The 20,803-nt window shown below is 48.6% G+C and overlaps 1 protein-coding gene and 4 non-coding genes across 6 annotated transcripts; 3 read left to right on the top strand and 2 right to left on the bottom strand.

Annotated features, from left to right (window-relative positions):
- Window positions 1–2,181: 2,181 nt before the first annotated feature.
- TRNAL-CAG lies at window positions 2,182–2,264 on the bottom strand. Its single transcript has one exon. It is a non-coding gene; the product is annotated as a tRNA-Leu (tRNA).
- A 558-nt stretch (window positions 2,265–2,822) lies between these two features.
- On the top strand, window positions 2,823–2,894 carry TRNAG-UCC. Its single transcript has one exon. It is a non-coding gene; the product is annotated as a tRNA-Gly (tRNA).
- An 825-nt stretch (window positions 2,895–3,719) lies between these two features.
- Window positions 3,720–3,791, top strand: TRNAD-GUC. The gene has a single exon. It is a non-coding gene; the product is annotated as a tRNA-Asp (tRNA).
- Window positions 3,792–11,573: 7,782 nt separating this feature from the next.
- On the top strand, window positions 11,574–11,647 carry TRNAN-GUU. Its single transcript has one exon. It is a non-coding gene; the product is annotated as a tRNA-Asn (tRNA).
- Window positions 11,648–13,129: 1,482 nt separating this feature from the next.
- On the bottom strand, window positions 13,130–19,682 carry LOC116576417 (low affinity immunoglobulin gamma Fc region receptor III-like). Of its 2 annotated transcripts, none has more exons than XM_032318608.1 (5): window positions 19,545–19,682; window positions 18,919–18,939; window positions 18,319–18,573; window positions 15,253–15,507; window positions 13,130–14,510 (listed from the first exon to the last, which is right to left on the bottom strand). In XM_032318608.1, the coding sequence occupies exons 1-5, from the start codon at window positions 19,582–19,584 to the stop codon at window positions 14,332–14,334; spliced, it is 750 nt and encodes a 249-aa protein (XP_032174499.1). In that variant the 5' UTR covers window positions 19,585–19,682; the 3' UTR covers window positions 13,130–14,331. The 2 variants fall into 2 exon arrangements, with proteins under 2 accessions (XP_032174499.1, XP_032174498.1); XM_032318607.1 differs by lacking the exon at window positions 19,545–19,682 and adding an exon at window positions 19,214–19,512.
- Between the last annotated feature and the right edge of the window lie 1,121 nt (window positions 19,683–20,803).

Raw genomic sequence — 20,803 nt, 5'->3', positions numbered from 1 at the left:
TTTTGATTGACCAAGGAGTTCTGAAGATACTACAGAGAGTCACTATTTATCCTTCACCCAGGTTCCCCTAAGGTTAAGATCTGACTTGTAAAACCTAAGAAGCTGACATTGGTATAATACAGCTCACTGAACTGTAGACTGTATTCAGATTTCAAGTTTTTCCACTATTTTTTTTTTTTTTTTTACTATTTCAGAAGCCGACCCAGGATCCTACGCTGCATTTAGTCATCATGTTTAACCCACAATCTGTGACGGTTTCTCACTCTTCCCTTGTGTTTCGTGAGCTTGTATTTCATGACCTTGATGTTTTCAAGGGTACCAGCCAGGTATTTGGCAGGTTGTCCCTCAGTTTGGGTTTATGTGATGTTTTTCATGATTAGACCGAAGTTTTTGAGAAGAATGCCACTGGGTGAAGTGCCCATCTCCCATGAATCTGATCAGGGGTATGTGATGGCAACAGGATGAATCACCGGTGATGTTTACCTTGATCACATGGTTAAGGTCAACTTGATCTTTTTTCATGTCTCTCTTATGAATATGGTGTCACTGTCTTTCATTTAGACATAGTTTTTAATTTAACTTTTGATCTTGTGTTCTAGGCCCAGTGTCTGACATACATGAGCGCTCAGCTGATACTGAGTAAAACGTGTCTTGGTGAGAAGCAAGGGAAAGGATATTCCAAGTTGAAGATCAACCTGTGCAAAGGCACTTAAATTAGACCAGTGCTTTCATATGTACGTGCCTCACCTGGAGATCTTATGGACTTTGGGTTTGGTGGGTCTGAGATGCAGGCTACAGTCCACATTTCTAATAAGCTCCTAGGCTCTCATCTAAGCCTCCCAACAACTCTGTATAGGTTACGCTGCAGGCAGACTTCCCAAGACCAAAGTCTAGTAAATAACAAGGAGTGCAGTTTGTTTGGCAAACTCTTGTTAGTAGACCTGAAGAATCCTTCCGTCCTCACCCCCCTCACTCTCGTGAACCTCACACATCCAGCCTCTTCATCTTGACAGTTCTGTCCTCTTCCCAGAAGGGCAACGGGATTTTTTCATAACCAGTTCCTCCTACATCTGAAAGCATCTTTTTTTGTGATCGCCAGGAAAAAGTAGCTCTTGCAAAAACAAACTCTGCAAGTTTACCTTTCCTCTGTGTTACGTCTCCTGATTCGTTTTGTTGAATTCATTTTCTGGGTTTTGGTGACAAAGCAAGGGGACTGAATTAGAATTGGTGGTGGTGGTAGAGTCAGCAGCTGGTTAGGTTTTAACTGGGGGGTCTGGATGGCAGCAAAGGAGTCAGGGTCATCTATCTATCAGGAAAGCCAGATACCTAGCCTGGCAGCATTCCAAAACTAAAGCCTCAAGAAAGGCAGATCAGGCCAGACAGGTCCAAAACAAAGAAGGCCTGAAACTCACCAAGTAAGGGAGAAAAGGACGGAAACCCTGCTCCCAAAGAAATCTCCTCCCCAACTGATAAAGACTCGACTCCCTCGTTAACAGCTGTCAATAGAAGAGACCCGAACCCTGAGCGCAACTTTCCCCTGAGCACTCCGGCTCTCACATCTCGAGAGTGCGCTCTTTCTCTTTAATAAACTCCTCACTTTCACCGCTCAACCACCAAGGTCTCTCCCTGAATTTTTCTCTTGTCTTAAGACTAAGAGCCTCTGTCCACATCAGAGGGACTGCCTGGGCGGCGGCCTCTGGGCCCAGGGGTCTCCCCAGTCCACCCTGCAACAGTAGGAGTGGGCGGGGCACGATGATGGGAAGTATGAGGTCCACCACAGTTTGACACGGCTGTCTGAGCATTAGAAGACTCCGGCCAGGTTAGCAAATGAAGGGATCTGAGTTGAGAGCTTTTCCTTGTTCAGTCGGAGGACAATTTGATATCTGCCTACCTTAGTATGCTTGGCACATAGAAAGTGTTCGAATTTTTTTTCATACTTAGGTATAGGTCTGAGTCTCAACTGCTTCTTAATTTCATAGACCTCTCCTGCCTACAATACAGAAAAAAAAAATAGAGTCAGTCCCATAATCACAACGAAGCATATATTTATATACAGATACGCAGGGCAAAAAGGTGTTGATTAAGCAATGCTCCTATCTCCATGAATTCTATTGTATTTGTTGTATAGAACAAAGTGAGGAGGGGTGGAAGAAAAAGAAAAAAAAAAAAAAAAAGGAGCTTTGTCAGAAGTGGGATTCGAACCCACGCCTCCAGGGGAGACTGCGACCTGAACGCAGCGCCTTAGACCGCTCGGCCATCCTGACACAAGAGCCCGCTCTTTTCATATTTCACTTTCAGATTGTCCCACAGCGCTGTATCATGACGTCAGGTCATGTCGATGCTGCCTTTCTCGTTTTAACTAAAACTTTCACTCTCCCTGGAGTCCTTGGCAAAGTAGGGAAAGTAACACAGTCTCTGACTCCTCCCTTCTCCTTCTCCACCATCCTAAACTGTAAAGATTCGTTTTTCCTTGCGCCCTTTCCGGCCGGTCTCCCTCCGACCCTCGGCCGCAGATCGCCGGTACCGAAACCCACAGCGGGCGGATCCAGACTGGGGCGCGCCGCGTGCGGAGCTGGGAGCGCGGGTCAGAGCCGGCGGCGGAGGAAATCCCCCGCCAAGCGAGGCTTCCGCTTCCCCGCGGGGCTCCTCGAACCTCAACCCCAGCCCGCCTGGGTGGCTGGCGGACCTACTAGGAGTAATCTCGGGGTCCATCCTCGCCAAGGGAAGCTCCGTACACTCTGCGATCATGGAACGCTGAGGTCGGAAAAATTCGCCGCCTCCACTTTCCTTATATATGGAATGCCGAGAAAAGCTAAGCGTCAGCGTTGGTGGTATAGTGGTGAGCATAGCTGCCTTCCAAGCAGTTGACCCGGGTTCGATTCCCGGCCAACGCAAACTTCCTTTTCCTCCAGGAAGAGCGCGCGGGGCGCCTTTTTAAAAGCTCGAACCCAAACGAGGAAGGGCCGGCGCCGCTCTTCCTTGCCAGGGCTCCGCCTGGTGCCGCAGAGCCCGCTTCCCCGCCCCGCTTCGTTGGGGCCGTGCTGGACTCCGAGCGCTTCCCTCTCCGCCGCGCGTTCCCGCCTGCCTTTGAGCGTTTCCACCCGCGGAGGAACCTCCCGGTGCGGGTGCCGAGTCTCCCCGGGGCCTGCGTGCAGGGACCTGAGCGGGGCGTCCGAGGAACCGCCCTCGCGGGTCTCCGTCAGCAAGCGGATCAGTTATTTGAAGTCAATAAATGGAACGTTTTAAAAAGATGCCCGATTTAGCTGTTGGAGAAAGTTTAAGCGCGCTCGGAGCAACTTAGGGATAGGAATCCACTTTTTCAGCTGCAAACGTTATGAAACCGAAGTCCCGATTCAGTTCTGAAATCGGAATTTAACGCCCGGGAGGAAAAGGGCTTGTCTGCAAGTGTGCAATACGTACTGGCTTGAAAACTAAGGACGAAAAAAAAATCGATATATATTTTTATGTTAGTTACATGTCGAAACAATATTTTGGAAATCTGGGGTCACATAAGATGTGGTATTAAAATTAGTACATGTTTCTTTTTAACGTGGCTGCAAGAAAATTTAAATACTCGGAGGGCTCTCCCCTTGTCCGTTGTGACGTGCCAGTCGAGGCAGGAAAGGCACGGCGCTGCCGGCATCTTCCCCGGAATCCGGTGTCCCGGCATCTTAGAAGTAACTTCCTAAACAATGAATTTAAAGTGTGCGCTGCGGTTTTCCTCGTTAGTATAGTGGTGAGTATCCCCGCCTGTCACGCGGGAGACCGGGGTTCGATTCCCCGACGGGGAGAAAGAAGAGGCCTTTTTTTTTTTTTTTTCTTCTTTCTCCCCCTTCTTTTTTTCCCCTTCCTTGGTCTGCATTCTTGCTTACTGAAGAAACAAAAGTTATTCCCAAATAATTTTAGGTTCTCTCTAGGAGCGTGGTTGTCACATGAGAGTTTCTTGGATGATGGCCAGGAGTACTGGAGGGCGCGGTTATTTTGACCCTGGTTCTTAACTCCGCAAGCCAGTTTCCACCCAAGAGGCCTGCGCCTGAGCTTAACTTCTCCCATCCCCATGATTTCTTGCTGCCCACTGGAAGACAATTTCAGGATCCGGGCCTTACCTTGAGTCTTGTACTCCAAATTGTCACGTTCTTTCTTGCCCTCTCCCACACCAACGACTCACCTCCTTCTTTCTTTCTCCCGGGTACATCGCTGCCCAGCAGAGGCCTGCCCACGTTCTCAAAAGTTGGCGCTCTTTCCGCGGCCTCACTACAACGAAGGTGAGTCAACAGAAATGAGCACTCGTCTGGCAATCAGAATTCCGGTCCTTTCACCACGAAGCAGCTCTTTGCTTTTGTTCAAGCCATTTTTTTCCTCTGAGCTTTGGTTTCTTCATCTGTAATGTGGAGGAGCCAAGAATTTTCAAGACTCTTTGGGGCTAAAGTCCTTTGAAGTAGTGCCGCGCACTGGCAGCTGGCACACAGTAGCTGCTCATGCTTTGAAAAGATACTGATTTTCCTGAATATAAGAGTAAGATAGCCCATGTAGAAAACATGGGAGATAAGCAAACCACAAAGAAAGAAGAGGCATCCATATTTCCATCATACAGGAAGTCCCTGCTAATATTTTGCTGTGTGTTTAGCTCTTCTGCATTTTTAAAATGCAAAGCTGCAATCACATTGTGCAAATCGTTTTTTAACCTACTTGGGTGTTTACTTTAAAATGTGACTATTTCTAAATTCATTAAATGTTAGTCTAAAACACTATTTTAATGGCTTCGTTGTGCTATATTAAGGGCCACGTCATCATTTCTTGAAGGAATCTCCTGTTTTTGAGCAGTTTTGTTGTCACAGTGTTTTTCTGGCTTTTGAACCAGCTCTTGAAATCTCTGCTGGATACTCTTTCACTCCCCCAGCAATTACTTTCATGATGGCCTCCATGAAATCTGTGGTCAGTACATACTCAGTTCAAGGGTGAGCCAAAGATAGGAGGGCTTGATTTGCAGATTTGGTTTTCCTGGATGAGACTATCTCTTTTCTGCGTTTGACTTCTTCAATTTCCATCCAGTCTGGCAGCCCTAAGCCCTACCTCACTGAAACCGTGGGGAGTAAGACTAGTTTTCTGCATTCATTTACACCCCTGAGTCTGAGTGCCCTCATGATGAGGATCTCACCCATTTTGATTCCTTCTTCTGGGGCTTGAATGCTCTTTATTTTCAATCTGATTTGATTGCCTTACAGATGAATTTTTTTGTTGTTGTTCCGAGTTTATAATTATTATCTATGGAGTGGTTAGCATCCTGCAAGCTTCTCCACCATGATGGAAAGTGGGATTGCTTTTTAATTTTATTCATAGTGTTTTTGAACTTCAGAAGTTTCTAATTTTCATGTAGTCAAATACTTCCCCTGGTAGTTTTAAAACTTTTTTCATATATAGAAAATTCCTCCCCACACCAATATAGATCAGTTTTTGCCCTTTTTTCCTTTTAGTAATTTTATTTCCTTTTGCTTTTTGATATTATCCCTTTAATTCTTCTGACGTTATTTTGAGATATAACATGGGGTAAGTCTATAACTCTATTCCCAACCCTCCACCTGATGGTTCTCCATTCAATTCATTGACTGCCCATCCCTCAACCACTGATTTGAAATTGCATCATTGATGGCTACTAATCCAAACATCCCTCTCAAACAAAGCAAAACACATAATGGACTCTAGTCCCAGTTTGGGTCCACGAGACAATAGAGAAACCAGAAAATATCAAGCTTCCTCTTGGATATTGTGAATGACTAGGCGACAACAGCTTGTGTTCTTTTATGCTGCTGTCCCTTCTTGTCTTTTCTTGCTCATGATTTTGATATTCAATTCTGGGAATGATGTCCCACTCTGATTTCCAAGACAGTTTTGACTCCACTTGAATTATGAGCTGTTTATCATGAACCTAATAGATGGCAAACTTTCTCTTAGATATTGTGGGTCAATGGGATGATATAAATTTTCCTCTTACACCATTGGGATCTTTTCCACAGGAATTTGGGAGGAATCCGACACATAGACCTGGAGCCCTTCCTTCTCTCCACTCCCAGGAGTGAGTGGTTGTCTGTTAAGAACAAAAAGAGGCACAGACCCTTGCCACAGTTTATCAGAATATGCCCACCCTAGTCCATGACAACGGATTTCTTTAGAACTTTTCATCCCCTCATTCTCTATGTTCGAGGCAGAGGTGGGAACATGCTCTGCTTATATTTTATTTGGTGTTGGATTTATTTTATTTTTACTTTCCGGTTTACTCATTGTAGTAGATATGCGGGATGGTTTGCTCAACACCTGTTCCAGTATTATTCTGGTTTACTTTCCTGTGCTGTTGAGGCTGGGGAGCTAAAAATGACATTTTCTAGATTCCTCTGCAGCTGGGGTTCTGGTTATGACTTAAGTTTCACCAACCGGATGTACTTCAGTGAGATTTTGATTTGTAACTGAGTTACATGGAGAGACACAGAGATCCAAATTTAGACCAGTAAATAGGGGCCAATGCAACTTTGTTCTAGAGCGGGAGACTGGAAACAGCAGAAACTTTGTCATTTATTTTGTAACAGTTTTGCCAGATAGCGTGGTAACCTCCTATACAGAATATTCCCGAGTTATTCCTGGAAGTCAGCCTGGAGTCTCTTTCTTCGGGCTTCCCAATGCCTGGTGAGTTATCTGTAGCCCTCCATAAAGGGCTAGTCTTGTTAGCCCTTTAGCCCCTTACAAAGGCTAACCCTTCCATGAAGGGCAAAGCCCTCCAGATAAGGGTTAACCCTAACCCTAACCCTAAATCCTTTCATATTTAAATAAGATAGAGTAGATTCTGTTGCTTGGGATTAAGAACCCTACTGTGTGCCCATCCTTGAATGGGAAGCAATCTAAGTAATCTCTCTACATCTGGCGTCTCTCTCCCACTAAGGAGCAACCCTTATTCTGGATTTTATGTATATTCTTTCTTTGGCTTTTGTAATAGTTTCGATACATGTGTATGCATTATCAAATATATATATATATATAAATTTATATTTTTACACTTTAAAAATTTATGTAACTGGTATCAGATGGTACATATTCTTTTGCAACTAGCTTTTTAAAAATTATTATTTTTTTAATATTTTATTTATTTATTAGCGAGATAAAGAGAGAGTACAGATAGGCAGAGGAGCAGGCAGAGGGAGAGGGAGAAGCAGGCTCTTTGCTGAGCAGGGAGACTGATGTGGGGCTTGATCCCAGCACCCTGGATCATGATCTGAGCCAAAAGCAGCCACTTAACCCACTGAGCCACTCAGGTGCCTTTTTTTTTTTTTTAAACACAATATTATTTTTATAGGATTCATTCATATGACACATGTGGCCATGAATGGTATTCAGAAGATTTAACACAGTTGCAGGATTATGTATTCCATCTATTCTGTATTAGTCCTTAAATAGATAGATAGATAGATAGATAGATAGATATGCATTTGTGTATCTTATAAAACTGGTTCCCAGGTAATATAAGTTGTAGTGCAAATACTCTCTCAACCTTCCAAATCATCTCCTAAATATTTGATTTTTAATAATTGTTGCTTTTGTTTGATACAGCTCTCACTGGCTAAATGATGCCTCTATCTGAACCCTGGTTTAACATGGGGAACTATAACAACTTCCTGCAATTTCTTTCCAGTAGGTTGATAGCCATTAGGTGACTTTTTTCCTGAAATTAGGGAAGGATAGGTATTAATGGTACTGAATCCTTTGTCATCTTCTGTTGAATCAGCAACTGTAATACAATCCCCCCCGCCCAGCCTTTAAAATATTAACTGTGGAGCACCTGGGTGGCTAAGTCAGTTGGGTATCTGACTCTTGATTTTGGCTTGGGTGGTGATCTTGAGGTGGTGGGATCAATCTCCCCATGGGGCTCTGAGCTCAGCGGGGAGTCTGCTTGGGGTTCTCTCTCTCTCTCTCGTTCTCCTTCAGTTCCCCCCTGCCCCCACCAGGTACTCTAAATACATGTGTGTATATATATATATAGTGTGTGTATATATATATATAAAATCTTTAAAAAATATTGTCTGAGGGTTTTATACGTCTGTTTTCTCTATTACACAATGATCATTTACTGGAATGGTATGTGTAATTAGCTTGGCCAGAGCCACTCAGGCTGGCGACATAGTACAGCTGTGAGGCAGGGGCTCTGCGGAGTTGCCTGTTTTTGAATCCTGGCTCTCTGTCTCTTTTTCCTCATATGTGAAAAGGAATAATGACGATAATTATAATTCTCAAATGAGTTAATAGATGTTTAGAATGGCAGCCTGCAATGAGTAAGCGTCAATTATCCTTCTATTCCTAAAACAATTATTAATGGTTCGGAGGATGTTTGAGGTTTAAAAAAAAGAGACCCTTGTCCCATGAATTGAAGGTAAAATACAATATAGTTGAGGAAAAGGGCTGCCTGCCCCTCAGTCACCTTTGAACCCCACATTTCCCCCATGGCCCGGTTGGCCGTACGGCCTCCCTCCTACCACAGGCCGCCACCAGTGCCAGCAAAGGCCACAACACTTGGCTGATGTGCTGCTTTGTATTTCCTGATTCTTGGTAACAAGGTTGGGTGGAGACTTCAGTTCCCACAAGTGGCCCCAAGCAAGGGTGACCACAGAGTAGTACTGAGTGGTAGTAGGCAGCCACGGTCTTGGGGGAGGGCAAATTGACATTGGGCTCTTGTTCACTGGACCAGGGTTCAGGTAGCCCTGTCCTGGGAGACAAACAGGGACAGGGACCTATAACCAGGACTCGCAGTAGGTTGGCTTAAAGTGAACCTGCAGGTTGGGAGGCAATGAATGGCCTCTGGGCAGTGCCCACATAGAGTTTCCTAGAGCTGGCCCACAGTGGTATGGGGACTGGCTTTCGGGGGTCTCCAGGGAGAGCCAAAGCAGACCCTAGAAGATGACTCTTTCTGAGGGAGAGTTAGCTGGCATGGCCCTGACAATCAGAATCTTATTGCCTGGGGGCACCTGGGTGGCTCAGTGGGTTAAAGCCTCTGCCCTCAGTTCAGGGCATGATCCCAGAGTCCTGGGATCCGATTCTGCATCAGGCTCTCTCCTCAGCAGGGAGTCTGCTTCCCTTCCTCTCTCTCTGCCTGCCTCTCTGCCTACTTGTGATCTCTCTGACAAATGAATAAATAAAATCTTTAAAAAAAAACAAACCAGAATGTTATTGCCTGTACATTTCCCTTCTTGTAACAGGATTAATTGCATTCCAAACGTTGACTGTTATTTTTTTTTTCTAACATATATTTAACAGAAAATTCTGTTTAATACATGTGCTAAACACTAAAGCTTGGTATAATGTTCCTTTTCCCTAGAACACATGTAAAACCTTGAGCAATCCACAATATGGGTGTGTTATATTCTTATTAGTATTCAATCTAAGTATTTTTCAATTTCCATTCAATTTCTCTTTGATCCATGGTGTGCTTAAAAACCACAAGTTTTAAATTTTCCACATATGTGAGGGTTTTAAAAGGTATTTTGTCACTGATTTCTGAGTTAAACTGCATTATGTTCAAAAATTATGTTCTATATAGTGCCAATTTCATGATGCACCTTAAGACTTGTTTTACGGCCTCATATAAAGTCAGATTTTGTAAATGTTCCATAAGCATTTGAGAAGACTGTGTAACCAAAAATTACTGGTTGCAGAGTTGTAAATATATATTAAACCAACCTTACTGTGTTTATATGCTTAATTTTTTTTCTCTGCTTGACCTATTGAATGCTGAAAGTAATGTGTTGAAATCTGTCAATGTAGAATTCAAAGAGTCACTGTAAATAGATTTGTCAATCTTCCCTTGCAGGTCAAATAGTTCCTGCTTTTATATTTTAATGCTGTTTTATTAGATACATATGTTTTTAGAATTATTATGTGTTCGTCACAAGTTTAATCTTTTATTATCATCTGCTGGCTATCTCAATCTTATAATGCATTATTTCTTAAACTTTATTTTGTCTGAGATGATATAACCATATGCCAACTTTCTTTTTGTTAGCTATTCCTGGCATATCTTTTTCTATTCTTTTTCACTCAAGCTTTTTGGTTCTTTTTAATGTTTTAATTTTTCTAAAACAGGATAAAATATGTTTTTAAAAAAATCCACTTTAACTGGCAAATTTTCTCCACTTCTTTATATTGTGATTTCACTGATATATTTGGACTTATTTCACCATCCCATTTTGTACTTTCTTTTCCATGCCTCAGTTTTTCTTGTTTTTGTTTTTTGGTGTTTTTCTGTGTGTGTGTGTGTGTGTGTGTGTGTGTGCTTTGTTTTTTGTTTTTGTTTTTTGCCTTCTTTTGGGTTGCTGTTATGTGTACAGGCAAAGTGAAGCACAGGAAATGTATGTGTGTTTAGAATGAACTGCAAAGTAATTTTTAATTCCTGCTGCCAGTCCAACAAAAGAGGTGAAGGTGAGAGTAGAGGTTCCCAAAGCTGGACTTCTCAGATGAATAAAATTTCCCATAACATGTTGGTGATCAGTATAAAGTTGCCAACTTTTTATTTTGCCAAATTAGGAAATTTGTAAAACAACCACAGTCCCAACTATCATCTATCCTCACCATAATTTTATAAAGTAAAGAACACTTAAAAACAAACTTCTGTAAAATTGCAAGAAAAAAGGTAGCCTCAATGCGGAGATCATCTGGAGAACTTATCGGCCACGGCCACACACACACACACACACACACACACACACACACACACGATGGACTTGCCCCTCCGTCTACACTCGTGTGTTCGCTCATTTCACCCAGCGTCACGGGACACTCTGGCCTGACCTAACAGGACCCGAGTAGAGGGTGTTGGTGCCGAAGGAAGAGGAGGTTCTGGGCGGAGGCCGCGAGGGGCCCCCGGCTGCCGGGGTGCGGCCCGGAACGCTGCGGGGGGGGGGGCTGCGGCCGCCACGTGCAACGAGAAGCGGAAGAGGAGCTTCCGCGGGCGGGAGCGAAGGGGGGCGCAGCCCGGACCAGGATCCCGGGGCTGATGGTGTTGGGTGCGGGGTCCCTGCCCTCGGATGTTTAGATCCGGGTACTTCGGTGGGAAAGTCCCCAAGTCACGGCGCTTTAGGAACTCTGCGTCCGTCCGGGGCCCAAGGCGCGCGTGGAAGCCTTCGGAGCAGCGGGGGTCGGAGGTGGCCTCGCTCTGCGGCGGCTTCAAGGTTTCGCGCTGCGGGGCAGGAGCGGACGCGCGATGCCGTGTTTTAAATATTCACAGGAACAGGCTGACGCGGACACACAAACTGGCCAGATCGGGGGGAAAAGTTGGCTGCGCTTCCCGGAGCAAACCCAAGCGAAGGCGCGAGCCCACGGGGAGCCTCGGTGTCGGCTCCGCAGAGACGCGGCTGCTCCGGCTGCGCGGCCGGTCGGGGGGGCCCGAGGCGGCCCCAGGGGCAAGCCCGAGCCAGCGCGGGGAGCGCCCGGCTTCCCTGGGGCCGCCCCCACCCCCACCCTGGTTTTGGGGCGCGGGAGGAAGCAGCGCGAGCGTTCTCTGCGCTGAACTGACTTGGCAGAGGCCCTTGCTCCCGCCTGTCTCTGTGGCGCAATCGGTTAGCGCGTTCGGCTGTTAACCGAAAGGTTGGTGGTTCGAGCCCACCCAGGGACGGGGCCTGAGCATTTTGAACCCCGGGGCGCGCCTCTCGGGCGGCGGGAGCCGCGGAGGCGCCGACGCTGGGGGGTTCTCACGCTCCCGCCCGCGGCCGCTGGCAAGACTTTTAGCGGCTTGAGTCAGGTTCTACGAAAAGGGCCCCGTGAAACTGGTGGTTTCCGAATGTTTGCGAGCAAAGGAGACGCGTCCTGATGAGCCGGAGACGAATTCGGTGGCGCGTCCGAGCCTGCGGGCCTTCGTGCGTGCGTTTCCCGACTCCGGAGACAGGCGCGTGCGGAGCCTGGGCCCTCAGTCCCGCCGGTGCCCCTGCAGACCCGCGACCGGGGAGGCCGCCTTCCGAGCCCCTGTCCGGCCGGCGCCTTCCTCCCGGCCCCGCTGCCTCACCACTGCCCCGTCGGGTTACTGCAGTCCCTACCTGATTTGGGGGGGGGGTCCCCCGTGTTCAACGCCCCTCGGCCCTCCTTTCTCCACGCAGCTGCCAGAGCGCCTTCAAACCTGTTGCTAAAACGCAAACCTGTTCTGCTTAAAATCCCCCAGGGCTTGCTCGGCCGGCTGGGCTCTCCTTAGCTGGGAAGGCAGGGCCTCTCGTGATGCGGCCCTGACCTCGCTCCTCTCCCTCCCTGGCTCTCTACCCTCGAAAACAGCGAACCTACTTTCCTGAGTCCTCCTCTGGCTTTTGGACCTCTGCGCATAGCCCTTCGGCGTCTGTCCCCTTTGCCTGGTAAACCCTTACTCGTCCTTCCGCACCGGTAAACCGAGCCTCTTCTCCGAGCCTGTTGGTCCTCCTCCCCGCCTTTCTCCCTGGAACCAAAGCTCCTCCAGAAATGACCCCGAGTTGTTCATCCCTCTGTCTTCGGCACCTAAACCCAAGCTTGGTACTAAACCGATGTGAGTTGAAGATTTTATTTATTTATTTGAGAGAAAGAGAGTGAGAGCGAGCGAGCGGGGTGAGGGCCAGAGGGAGAAGCAGACTCCCTGCCGAGCGGAGAGCCTCAGCCAAGGCAGACACCAACCTACTGAAGCACCCAGACACCCTAGATGTGAGTTGGCCGTCTGGGGTTTCCTGATGCACTTGCCTTATGTCTGGATCTCATGTAATATTCAGACATTAAGTTTCAATCGTGTTGGGGTATAGCTCATAACCCACACAATGAGACTGACCCTATGCCTCTGTCCAGGCCCCTATCTCTTTTCTGGGGGTGCCTTCTCCTGCCCACCACCTGCAGGGAACTGACCCTAACGGCCACCCACTTGGCCACCCACCTTCCCATCCCGCACCACCTGTAAAAGTCCCTTCACCCAGTTGCCTCAGCAACATTGGTGAGTCCACAACTGGTTCGTTCATGTGAGCTGTGCAGATATGATTTCGTTATCCAAACTCATCCCTGGTAGATTTTCAGACAACAGAAGGAAAAATGGATTTTACCATGTGGGTCGTCTTATCACGTTTTTTCCTTCTTCAGAGAGCAGCCAGCAAGATCTTGTTCAAAGCTTTATTAGAATCAGGAAATGCTCCGTTGAAAGCTTCTAATACAGAAAGACAGCTAAGCTTTCTCCCACAGGTAAGGCTCATGACCCCACTCCCCAAATCCATAGTCACTGACCGGCCGAGGGATTTCCAAGTTTCAAAGTTCAGCACAGCAGAGTCGAGTACATTTCGTATGGTGCATCCAGCATTTGCCGGATGAATAGTGCGAAGCTGGAGCTATATATTAAATACTGAAGCAGAAAGCGGGCGATAGTCTCCTCATCTCCTCTCCCTAATTCCTACTATCCTGGTCCACACAGTCCTCACCCCTGGCCCATAGTCTCCCGAGCAGCTCTCATTGGCTCTTTCCCGTCATGCTTTCTCAGTTCAGACCCAGAGGGATATCTGTTCACTGAGCTGCTTCTGTGGCAGCGATGTGTCTCTCCTTCCTATGGACACAGTTTGTTCTGTGCTCTCTTTTCCAGGACCCTCCCATCCCTAACCCCTTCTGGGAGCATTTTCTACTCATGCCATTGAGTTCATGATTCATTATTAAGTACTCACACGCCGTCCCAGTTCTGACAGGAGCTCCCCCAAAAATCAATTCTACATCACCCCTGTGATTTTTCTGGACCTACACCACCACTCACGTTCTAGGAAGACAGCGCAGGCCGGGGTCTCCCTGGTCCGTCCTGGACTGCCTTGCTCTTTCTCAACCACTCCCTTCGCTGGTTGTGCTGTTCTCCCCTAGACTCTCAACAGCCCCCACAATCTGTCTGGAAGGGTTTTTAGGGTGCCTAAAAGGCAACCTGTCCTGGAGCAACAGATGTAGACCACTACCCAGCTGGTCCTCAGCCATAATTCTCTTATCTCCTTATCCTATTATTTAAGAACAAGTTCATATATCGGGTCACCACCCAGAGTCGGCATAGTGGCTTTGCTGTGACAGTCGGGCAGAGAAAGTATCTGGGTAGCATTGAGACTTCAAGTCTGAGTACTGTGCCTGCTCGCTGAGGCTTCATGGTTGGCCTCTGAGATCACAGACCTTTCCTTTCTAGCAGAGACCAAGAGAAAATGGAGTTGAGTGGCGGACCCTCAGCCTAGACCCTGAGGTGTGGTTTTCCTGCTGCTCCCAGAGCTGCCTAGTGGGGAGGATGGGATTGTGAGTCCAGAAAGAGCCTCAGAGGTGCTGCTTTTACTAGCCTCATTTGTCCTAAGGGTCCTGTTTCCAGGAGACTTTGCTGTTTTCCCAGGCCCGCTTTGAGTTATGAAGGTGTCTCTGCATAGCAAAATACAGTCCCGTATCCACTGCAAATAGGAGTGCCATCACCACGGCGAAAGGGATATGGGGCCAAAATGGGAGGAGTGCTGAGGTGGACGGAACCGGTGGACCTAATGGGAGAAGAAGAGGGGGAGGAAAATGACGGTTGTTAAGGCAGGAAATTTGGCATCTGTCCAATTCTTTCGTTTTATCTAGTGGTTAAATAAATATAAAGGTCTGTGAATCTTTGGTGTGATCCTAGAGACCCATTAACGCCCCTCCCCTTTCCCCCACTCCGTTACAATTACTTCATCTGTAAAGGCGATAACCTCATACCATTGCGGTGAGGGGTCACTGGGATGGTCAAACTGTGTGCGTGGAAAGAGGCACTTAGCACAGTGTCCAGCACACTGAAAGGTCCCCGATAAATGTCGTCTCGTATTTGTTACATTACAGAAAGGGAACTTGAGATTCAGAGAGACTACTGGTTTACCCGCTGTCACGTGGTTAATGAACAGCAGAGCCAGGACCCAGTTTCTATGGTCTCTCTGTGAGCATGCGAGGGGTGCCCACCAGGTTGGCTCTTGGCTAGAACTTGAGGCTTGGAGAGGAAGGCGGGCAGGCGAAGATGGGTCAGCAGTGTAGGGACACAGAACCTTGCGGACATGGTTTGATCAGGGTAAGGAGGGACAGGTGTACTTATGGGGCAGGAAATGTGGCTTCTGTTCATGCCAAGTCAAAGACAGCCCTCAGAACCCCTTATCAAAAAAGCCTATGGAACAGTCCAGAATCTCCTCTCTACTCGTCTTCACAGTGCAAATGCAGACTTCCTGCCTGGGGATCCCAGACCCTCGAGGGCTGCACATCTCTTACCTTGAATGATGATGTCCACAGCCTCTGAAGACTCATTTCTCTTCCCGATAAGCCCCCTGCAGAAGTAGGAGCCATTGTGTTCGCTTCTTGCTGCTGGGATGTAGAACTCAGAATTACCATAAGAAAATTTTTTGCCTCTTCTATTCTGGAAGTATTGGACATTCCAGACAGGCTTGTTCTTCCAGCTGTGGCACCTCAGCCGAATGGGCTCCCCCGCCTGGAACACCCGCTGAGGGGTCTGGAGCAACAGCCAGCCTGAAAGACACAGAGACCACAGGCTCAGGAGACTTCAGCGGGAAGGGGACACTCAACACCCAGATCCTAGGGCGTCACAGAGAGCCGGCCTGGGAGCCATCCCTGCAGAGCTTGCTTTGGGAGAATGCCCACGGGACCCTGCAGGAGAACTCACATCACACCAGGACTTTTTGTTGTGTGGGGCAGAGGGATGCACACATCAAACCATAAGGGTAGGGCAGAGGGTCTAAGGGAAGAGGGTTGGGGGAAGCCATCTGCGGGGTCCTTAGGGTTGCCCTGGGGTTTGCTATGACAGGTAAGGAGCAGCCACCATAAGTTCTAGGTCAAAGAGTAAAAATTGCATTTGAAAATGATGATTTGTGGAGCACTGAAGGGTGGGGTGTCTCGGTTGGTTGAATGTCCAGCTCTTGGATCTGGCTCAGGTCATGACCTCAGGGTCGTGGGATGGAGCCCAACGTCGGGCTCCGCGCTCAGCATGGCGTCGGCTGGAGATTCGCCTCTCTCCCTCTGCCCCCTCAACCCGTGCACGCACATGATCTCTTTCTCTCAATAAATAAATAACTTAAATTTTAAAAAAGAGAGAAAATGATGATTTGCTCCATTAAAGGAAAGGTAGAGGGGCACTTGGGTGGCTCAGGGGGTTAAGCGTCTGCCTTCGGCTCAGGTCATGATCCCAGGGTCCTGGAATGGAGCCCCACTTCGGGCTCCCTCCTCGGCGGGGAGTCTGCTTCTCCCTCTCCCTCTGCCTGCCACTCTCCCTGCTTGTGCTCTCACTCTCTCTCTCTGTCAGATAAATAAATGAAATTCTTTAAAAAAATAAAGGAAGGGTAGACTTCAGAAGGAATAGACAGTTGTGGGAATAAGGTCATTGGGTGTCCCCTGAAGTGGCTACAGAAACTGCGAAGCACAACTCAGAATGAAAGTCAAGGAGAGGAAAGAGGGACATGACCGGTAGTGCTCACGGTAGCTGGTCCTTTCTCAAGGGCCCCAGGGCCTCCACGAGGCCAGCTTCATGACTGAGTAGAATCTTCAAGACAGAAAATCCTATATCACCAGGACTGTCTTGCCACGTAACCGGAGTTCACCCCGAGAAAACACGAAGTCACGGTCAGGACGCTGACCGAAATAATGAAAGATGGCATTGCAGATACATTTTAAAATGACACAAGAAAAACATTCACGAGGCAATGCTGAGTTAGAAAGACAAAATACAAGAAACGGATAAGCAGAGAAAAAAGAAAAAGAAAATGTGTTCACACATTAGCAGACTTTTCCCCGAGGGACAGGACTACAGGCCATCTTAATTTTCTCCCTTTTACTTTTCTATATTTTAGAAATTGAGCCCAATTATATTTTAGAAATTTAGAACCCAAATATATTTTAGAAATTGAACCCAAATGACTTCTGTAATAAGAACAGAACAGTAGGGACACTGAGGTGGCTCAGTTAGTTAAGCAGCTGCCTTTGGCTTGGGTCATGATCCCAGGGTCGTGGGATTGAGTCCTGCATCTGGCTCCTGGCTCAGAGGGGAGCCTGCTTCTTCCTCTCCATCTACTTATGCTCTCTCTATCTCAAATAAGTAAATAAAATCTTAAAAAAAAAAAAAAGACAGACAGTCAAGTATTTCTCCTGGTAAAGTTAATGCTTACGGTCACATCTTAGTACAGTCTTTATTGATGGGACTTCCAAAGCCAGCTTCTACACCAAACTCTGAGGCAAACCAAGAGCTCTCGGGCTTGATTTTTCTATTGCTTCTTATTGGTAATTCTCCCTTTTATTTGGTCAAAGGGAGCCATGTCTCACCTAGTCAGAGAACACACATTCCTCCCTGCAACTCTGTAGCAGGAGGACCGTGTCAGCTACATGGTGGTCAGAGGCGAAGGAGCCATAAGAATCAGCTCCAGAGGCCCAGTTCCGTGAAATCCTTTGCAAGCCCCCCACCATCAGGGGCACCCCCCTTCCCCTCCAGGCTCCTTCCACCCATACACATCGTGCACTGAGGCAGCCATTGAAGTAACATCAGGCTTTTGAGGGGACACTGCGGGTACTGGGCCAGGTGGTGTGACTCCAGGGACAGCAGACACAGCCTGTGTCTGATACCCTTCCCTCACCTGCTCCTGAGTGGGGAGATTTACACTGAAGCTTGTCTTTTGTTTTTTGTTTGTTTGATTGTTTTTTTAAATAAGAGAGAGACAGAGCAAGAGGGCAAACACAAGCAGGTAGGGGGGCAGAGAGAGAGGGAGAAGCAGGTGCCCCAACTGAGAAGAAAGCCCTATGTGGGTCTTGATCCTGAGGCCCTGGGATGATGACCTGAGCTGAAGGCCGACACCTGGCCAGCTGAGCCACCCAGGGGCCCCTCCACTGAAGTTTAAGTTTGAGTGTGGCCCTGATGTGGCCCTGATGGGGACAGAGAGGTGGAAAGGACCTTGGTCTGCCCAGCAGGGTTTGGAGGGTCACTTAGAACAGGTGCATATGAGAGTCAGAAGGAGGCGGAGGTCATATGGACAGATTCATTAATTACTCAATAAATATGAGAGAGCATTAAGGGCACAGCCTGACCTTCAGGTGACGCCATTCCCTGGGGTACATTCTATGGGGACGGTGATTGCGGGGACTGTGCCCTGCAGAGTCCTGGGTCCCTTAGGCGCCAGCTTAATTGACATTTGGCCTAAGGCCTGCCTGGGGCTAAGACTACGATGGTGATGCTGTAGGACATCTCATCTCAGTTTTAACCCCCAAGACTCAGCGCTTCTCAAGTCTTCCGTTTTCACCATTTATTGGTGAGTCCCCCCTTCCCCTTCACCCACTCACCCACGAGGACTTCCAGCTGCACGGGGTCACTGAGCTCGGAGAGGCCCGTCTGGCACCTGTACTCGCCGCTGTTTTCAACGCTGGCGGCTCGGATGACGTAGCTGGTCTGACTTGAGATGAGGGTCCCATTGTGCAGCCAGCGGGTGGAATGGTTCCCAGAGGGATTGGCCCCCTGGCACGTGAAAGTCACACTGTCCAACGTGAGGACCCTGTTGCCTGGAGGGTCCGAGACCACCACAGCCTTTGGGAGGTCCGCTGAGGAGCCAAGAGAAGGTGGGTTAGGGCGGGGGGGGGGGGTCCTACACTGGCATTCCCGGGGAGGCTCAGAACCAGAGAGAGCCCACATTGGCGACTGTGCCTTAGTCGGTGACTCAGACTTAGAGCATCTTGGCTTCAAGGGACTTAGTCCTATTTCTGGCCTCTCACTAACCTGAGGAAAATGAACCAGAGAAGCCTAGGGCCAAGCCCGACTGTACTGGGCAAGTGCCCCCTGACACCCCGAAGCCAGCAGTTTCCCACGCAGTGCAGATTTCCCGAAGTTCCACGGCTGTTACACTGCACACCTCCCTCCATCCATCCCAGACCACAGAGCGGACTCACCAGCTTGCGGGCGGGCAGAAGCTGCAAGACAAAACAGTGAAACAAATATTGAGCAGACGCGTAGATCAGGCAGCTGGAGTGTGGAAGGAGTGTGCGTTGCCCTGCCAGCCCCTGCCCTGAGAGTCCCCTATGTCACCAAGAAACAAGATAGGTATGGCGGCTAGCGTTCCCGCTGCCTGCCTTCTGGTCACCAGCGTCTATGCCTCCTGTCCTGCTTCCCACCCACACCCCTGCTTTCAGCACCACTCCATTCCTCCTCAGTCCCTACTCAAACGCCCAAAACAAAGGTACAGACCGAATTTCCCTGAATCAAGAGACAGAACTTCGGGTCCATCTATCTGGTCCATAGTCTTCAGTGTACAGATAGGGAAACTGAGCCCCAGCAGCATGAGGTAACAGAGACTTCCCAGGCCCCCTTCGCTTTCTGGTTATACCCAAATCTGAGCCGGAGTTCTTGTCTCTAGGCCCCAGTGGTTTGTCCTGGGAGCTCCAAGGCGACCTCTCTGTGCCGTGCCGTAAGGAGGTCCTATTCCTTGGTAAGGATAGCCTCCCTGGCCTGAAAAGTGGGCCCTGCTGAACCCAGGGCCTCTGGAGCTTCTCTCTCAGCCCCAGGGACTCTGACTCACCTACAAGCAGCAGAGCCGTGGAGGGCAGCAGCTGCCACATGCTGCCGCATCAGAGTGAACGAGTCACCGCAGATACACTGAGCCCTTGGGGGACACAAGCAGCTCCCTTGAAGAGAGGAAGTAAATAATCTTTCTCCCCACCCCCCAGCTCATTACTCTCTAGCTTCCTTTTCCCAGAATGTCATCTGATTTCTGAACCAGAATTCTGACAAGTGAGCCCCACCATAGGGCAGGAAGGGTAAGAAAAAGGTCTGGATGAGAAGCCGAGGAGGCGTGTGTGCCCCTCCTCCCCCGTAGGGATTCAGTGACACAGAGTCTGTGAGAATGCCTCCCGGTACATCTCAAGGTATTTCCCCCCAACTATGGATGTGCATCCACTCCGCAACAAAAACAAGATATCAGGACCCTGGGGACCAGACTCAAGAGAGAGAACGTTCACTGAGCGATCTCTGGTTGTACCTCAGAACTTGCCACTGCCTGGACAGGCTCCATCCAGCCAGCACTCACCTGCGTACTTTTAAATCTGCAAGTGCCAGAGAGTGTCCCGCCCTCGAGCGTTATCTGCACCAGCATATTTTTCAAAATTCAGAATGCATGTGCCTTGGGATCTGCAATGCACTTCTTAGCATGAATTTGACCAAGAGGTTCACATCCTCTGTTAAAGGAAACCCAGGCAGTGGAGGAGGAATAGGGCCCTGGGAGGGGGGATGTCACCGGTTGCAGGGAAGGAGGAAGGGAGGGAAGGGCCACGGGGAGGAGAGAGCAGGAGCCCTTTACCTTCAACCCACCATTACCAGGGCTGAGCTGAGTCACAGCAGCTCAGGTGAGCTCGGCCCTCAGGGACCCACTGGGTCTGGGCTAGCCTGAGCTCTTTGCTGGAAAAGGTGGAGGTGCTGTGACTGGGAACCAGTTCTGTGCTTCCCAGATGCACCCCTCCTGCCCACACATGCACCTCTGTACCCTCCTCCTCCCCACTTTGTTTAAATCTAGGTTGTAGGCAGAAAATCAAAGGGCTCTGCTTGGCGGTGCCAATGCCCCAGTGGACTCCTGGATAGCAGGGACAGGTCTCACTTGGAAGAGCTTTGGAAATGGCCAGGAGGTAAGCAGCAGACAGATGTGACGTCTGGCAGCAGGAAAGGGGAGCAGGAGCAGGCACAGGTGTCTCCTGACCACTGCTTGGGACCAATGCCCTGTCCACTCCAAAATCAAATAAAAACCACTTCTCGGGATTTCATATTGCTTTGTTTTGCTCCTAGTAG

Source organism: Mustela erminea, chromosome 17 (genome assembly GCF_009829155.1).
Source record: "Mustela erminea isolate mMusErm1 chromosome 17, mMusErm1.Pri, whole genome shotgun sequence".
In the NCBI taxonomy this organism is placed as follows: Eukaryota; Metazoa; Chordata; class Mammalia; order Carnivora; family Mustelidae; genus Mustela; species Mustela erminea.
Note: the sequence above shows the minus strand (reverse complement) of the source record. Positions and strands in the feature narration are given on the sequence as shown.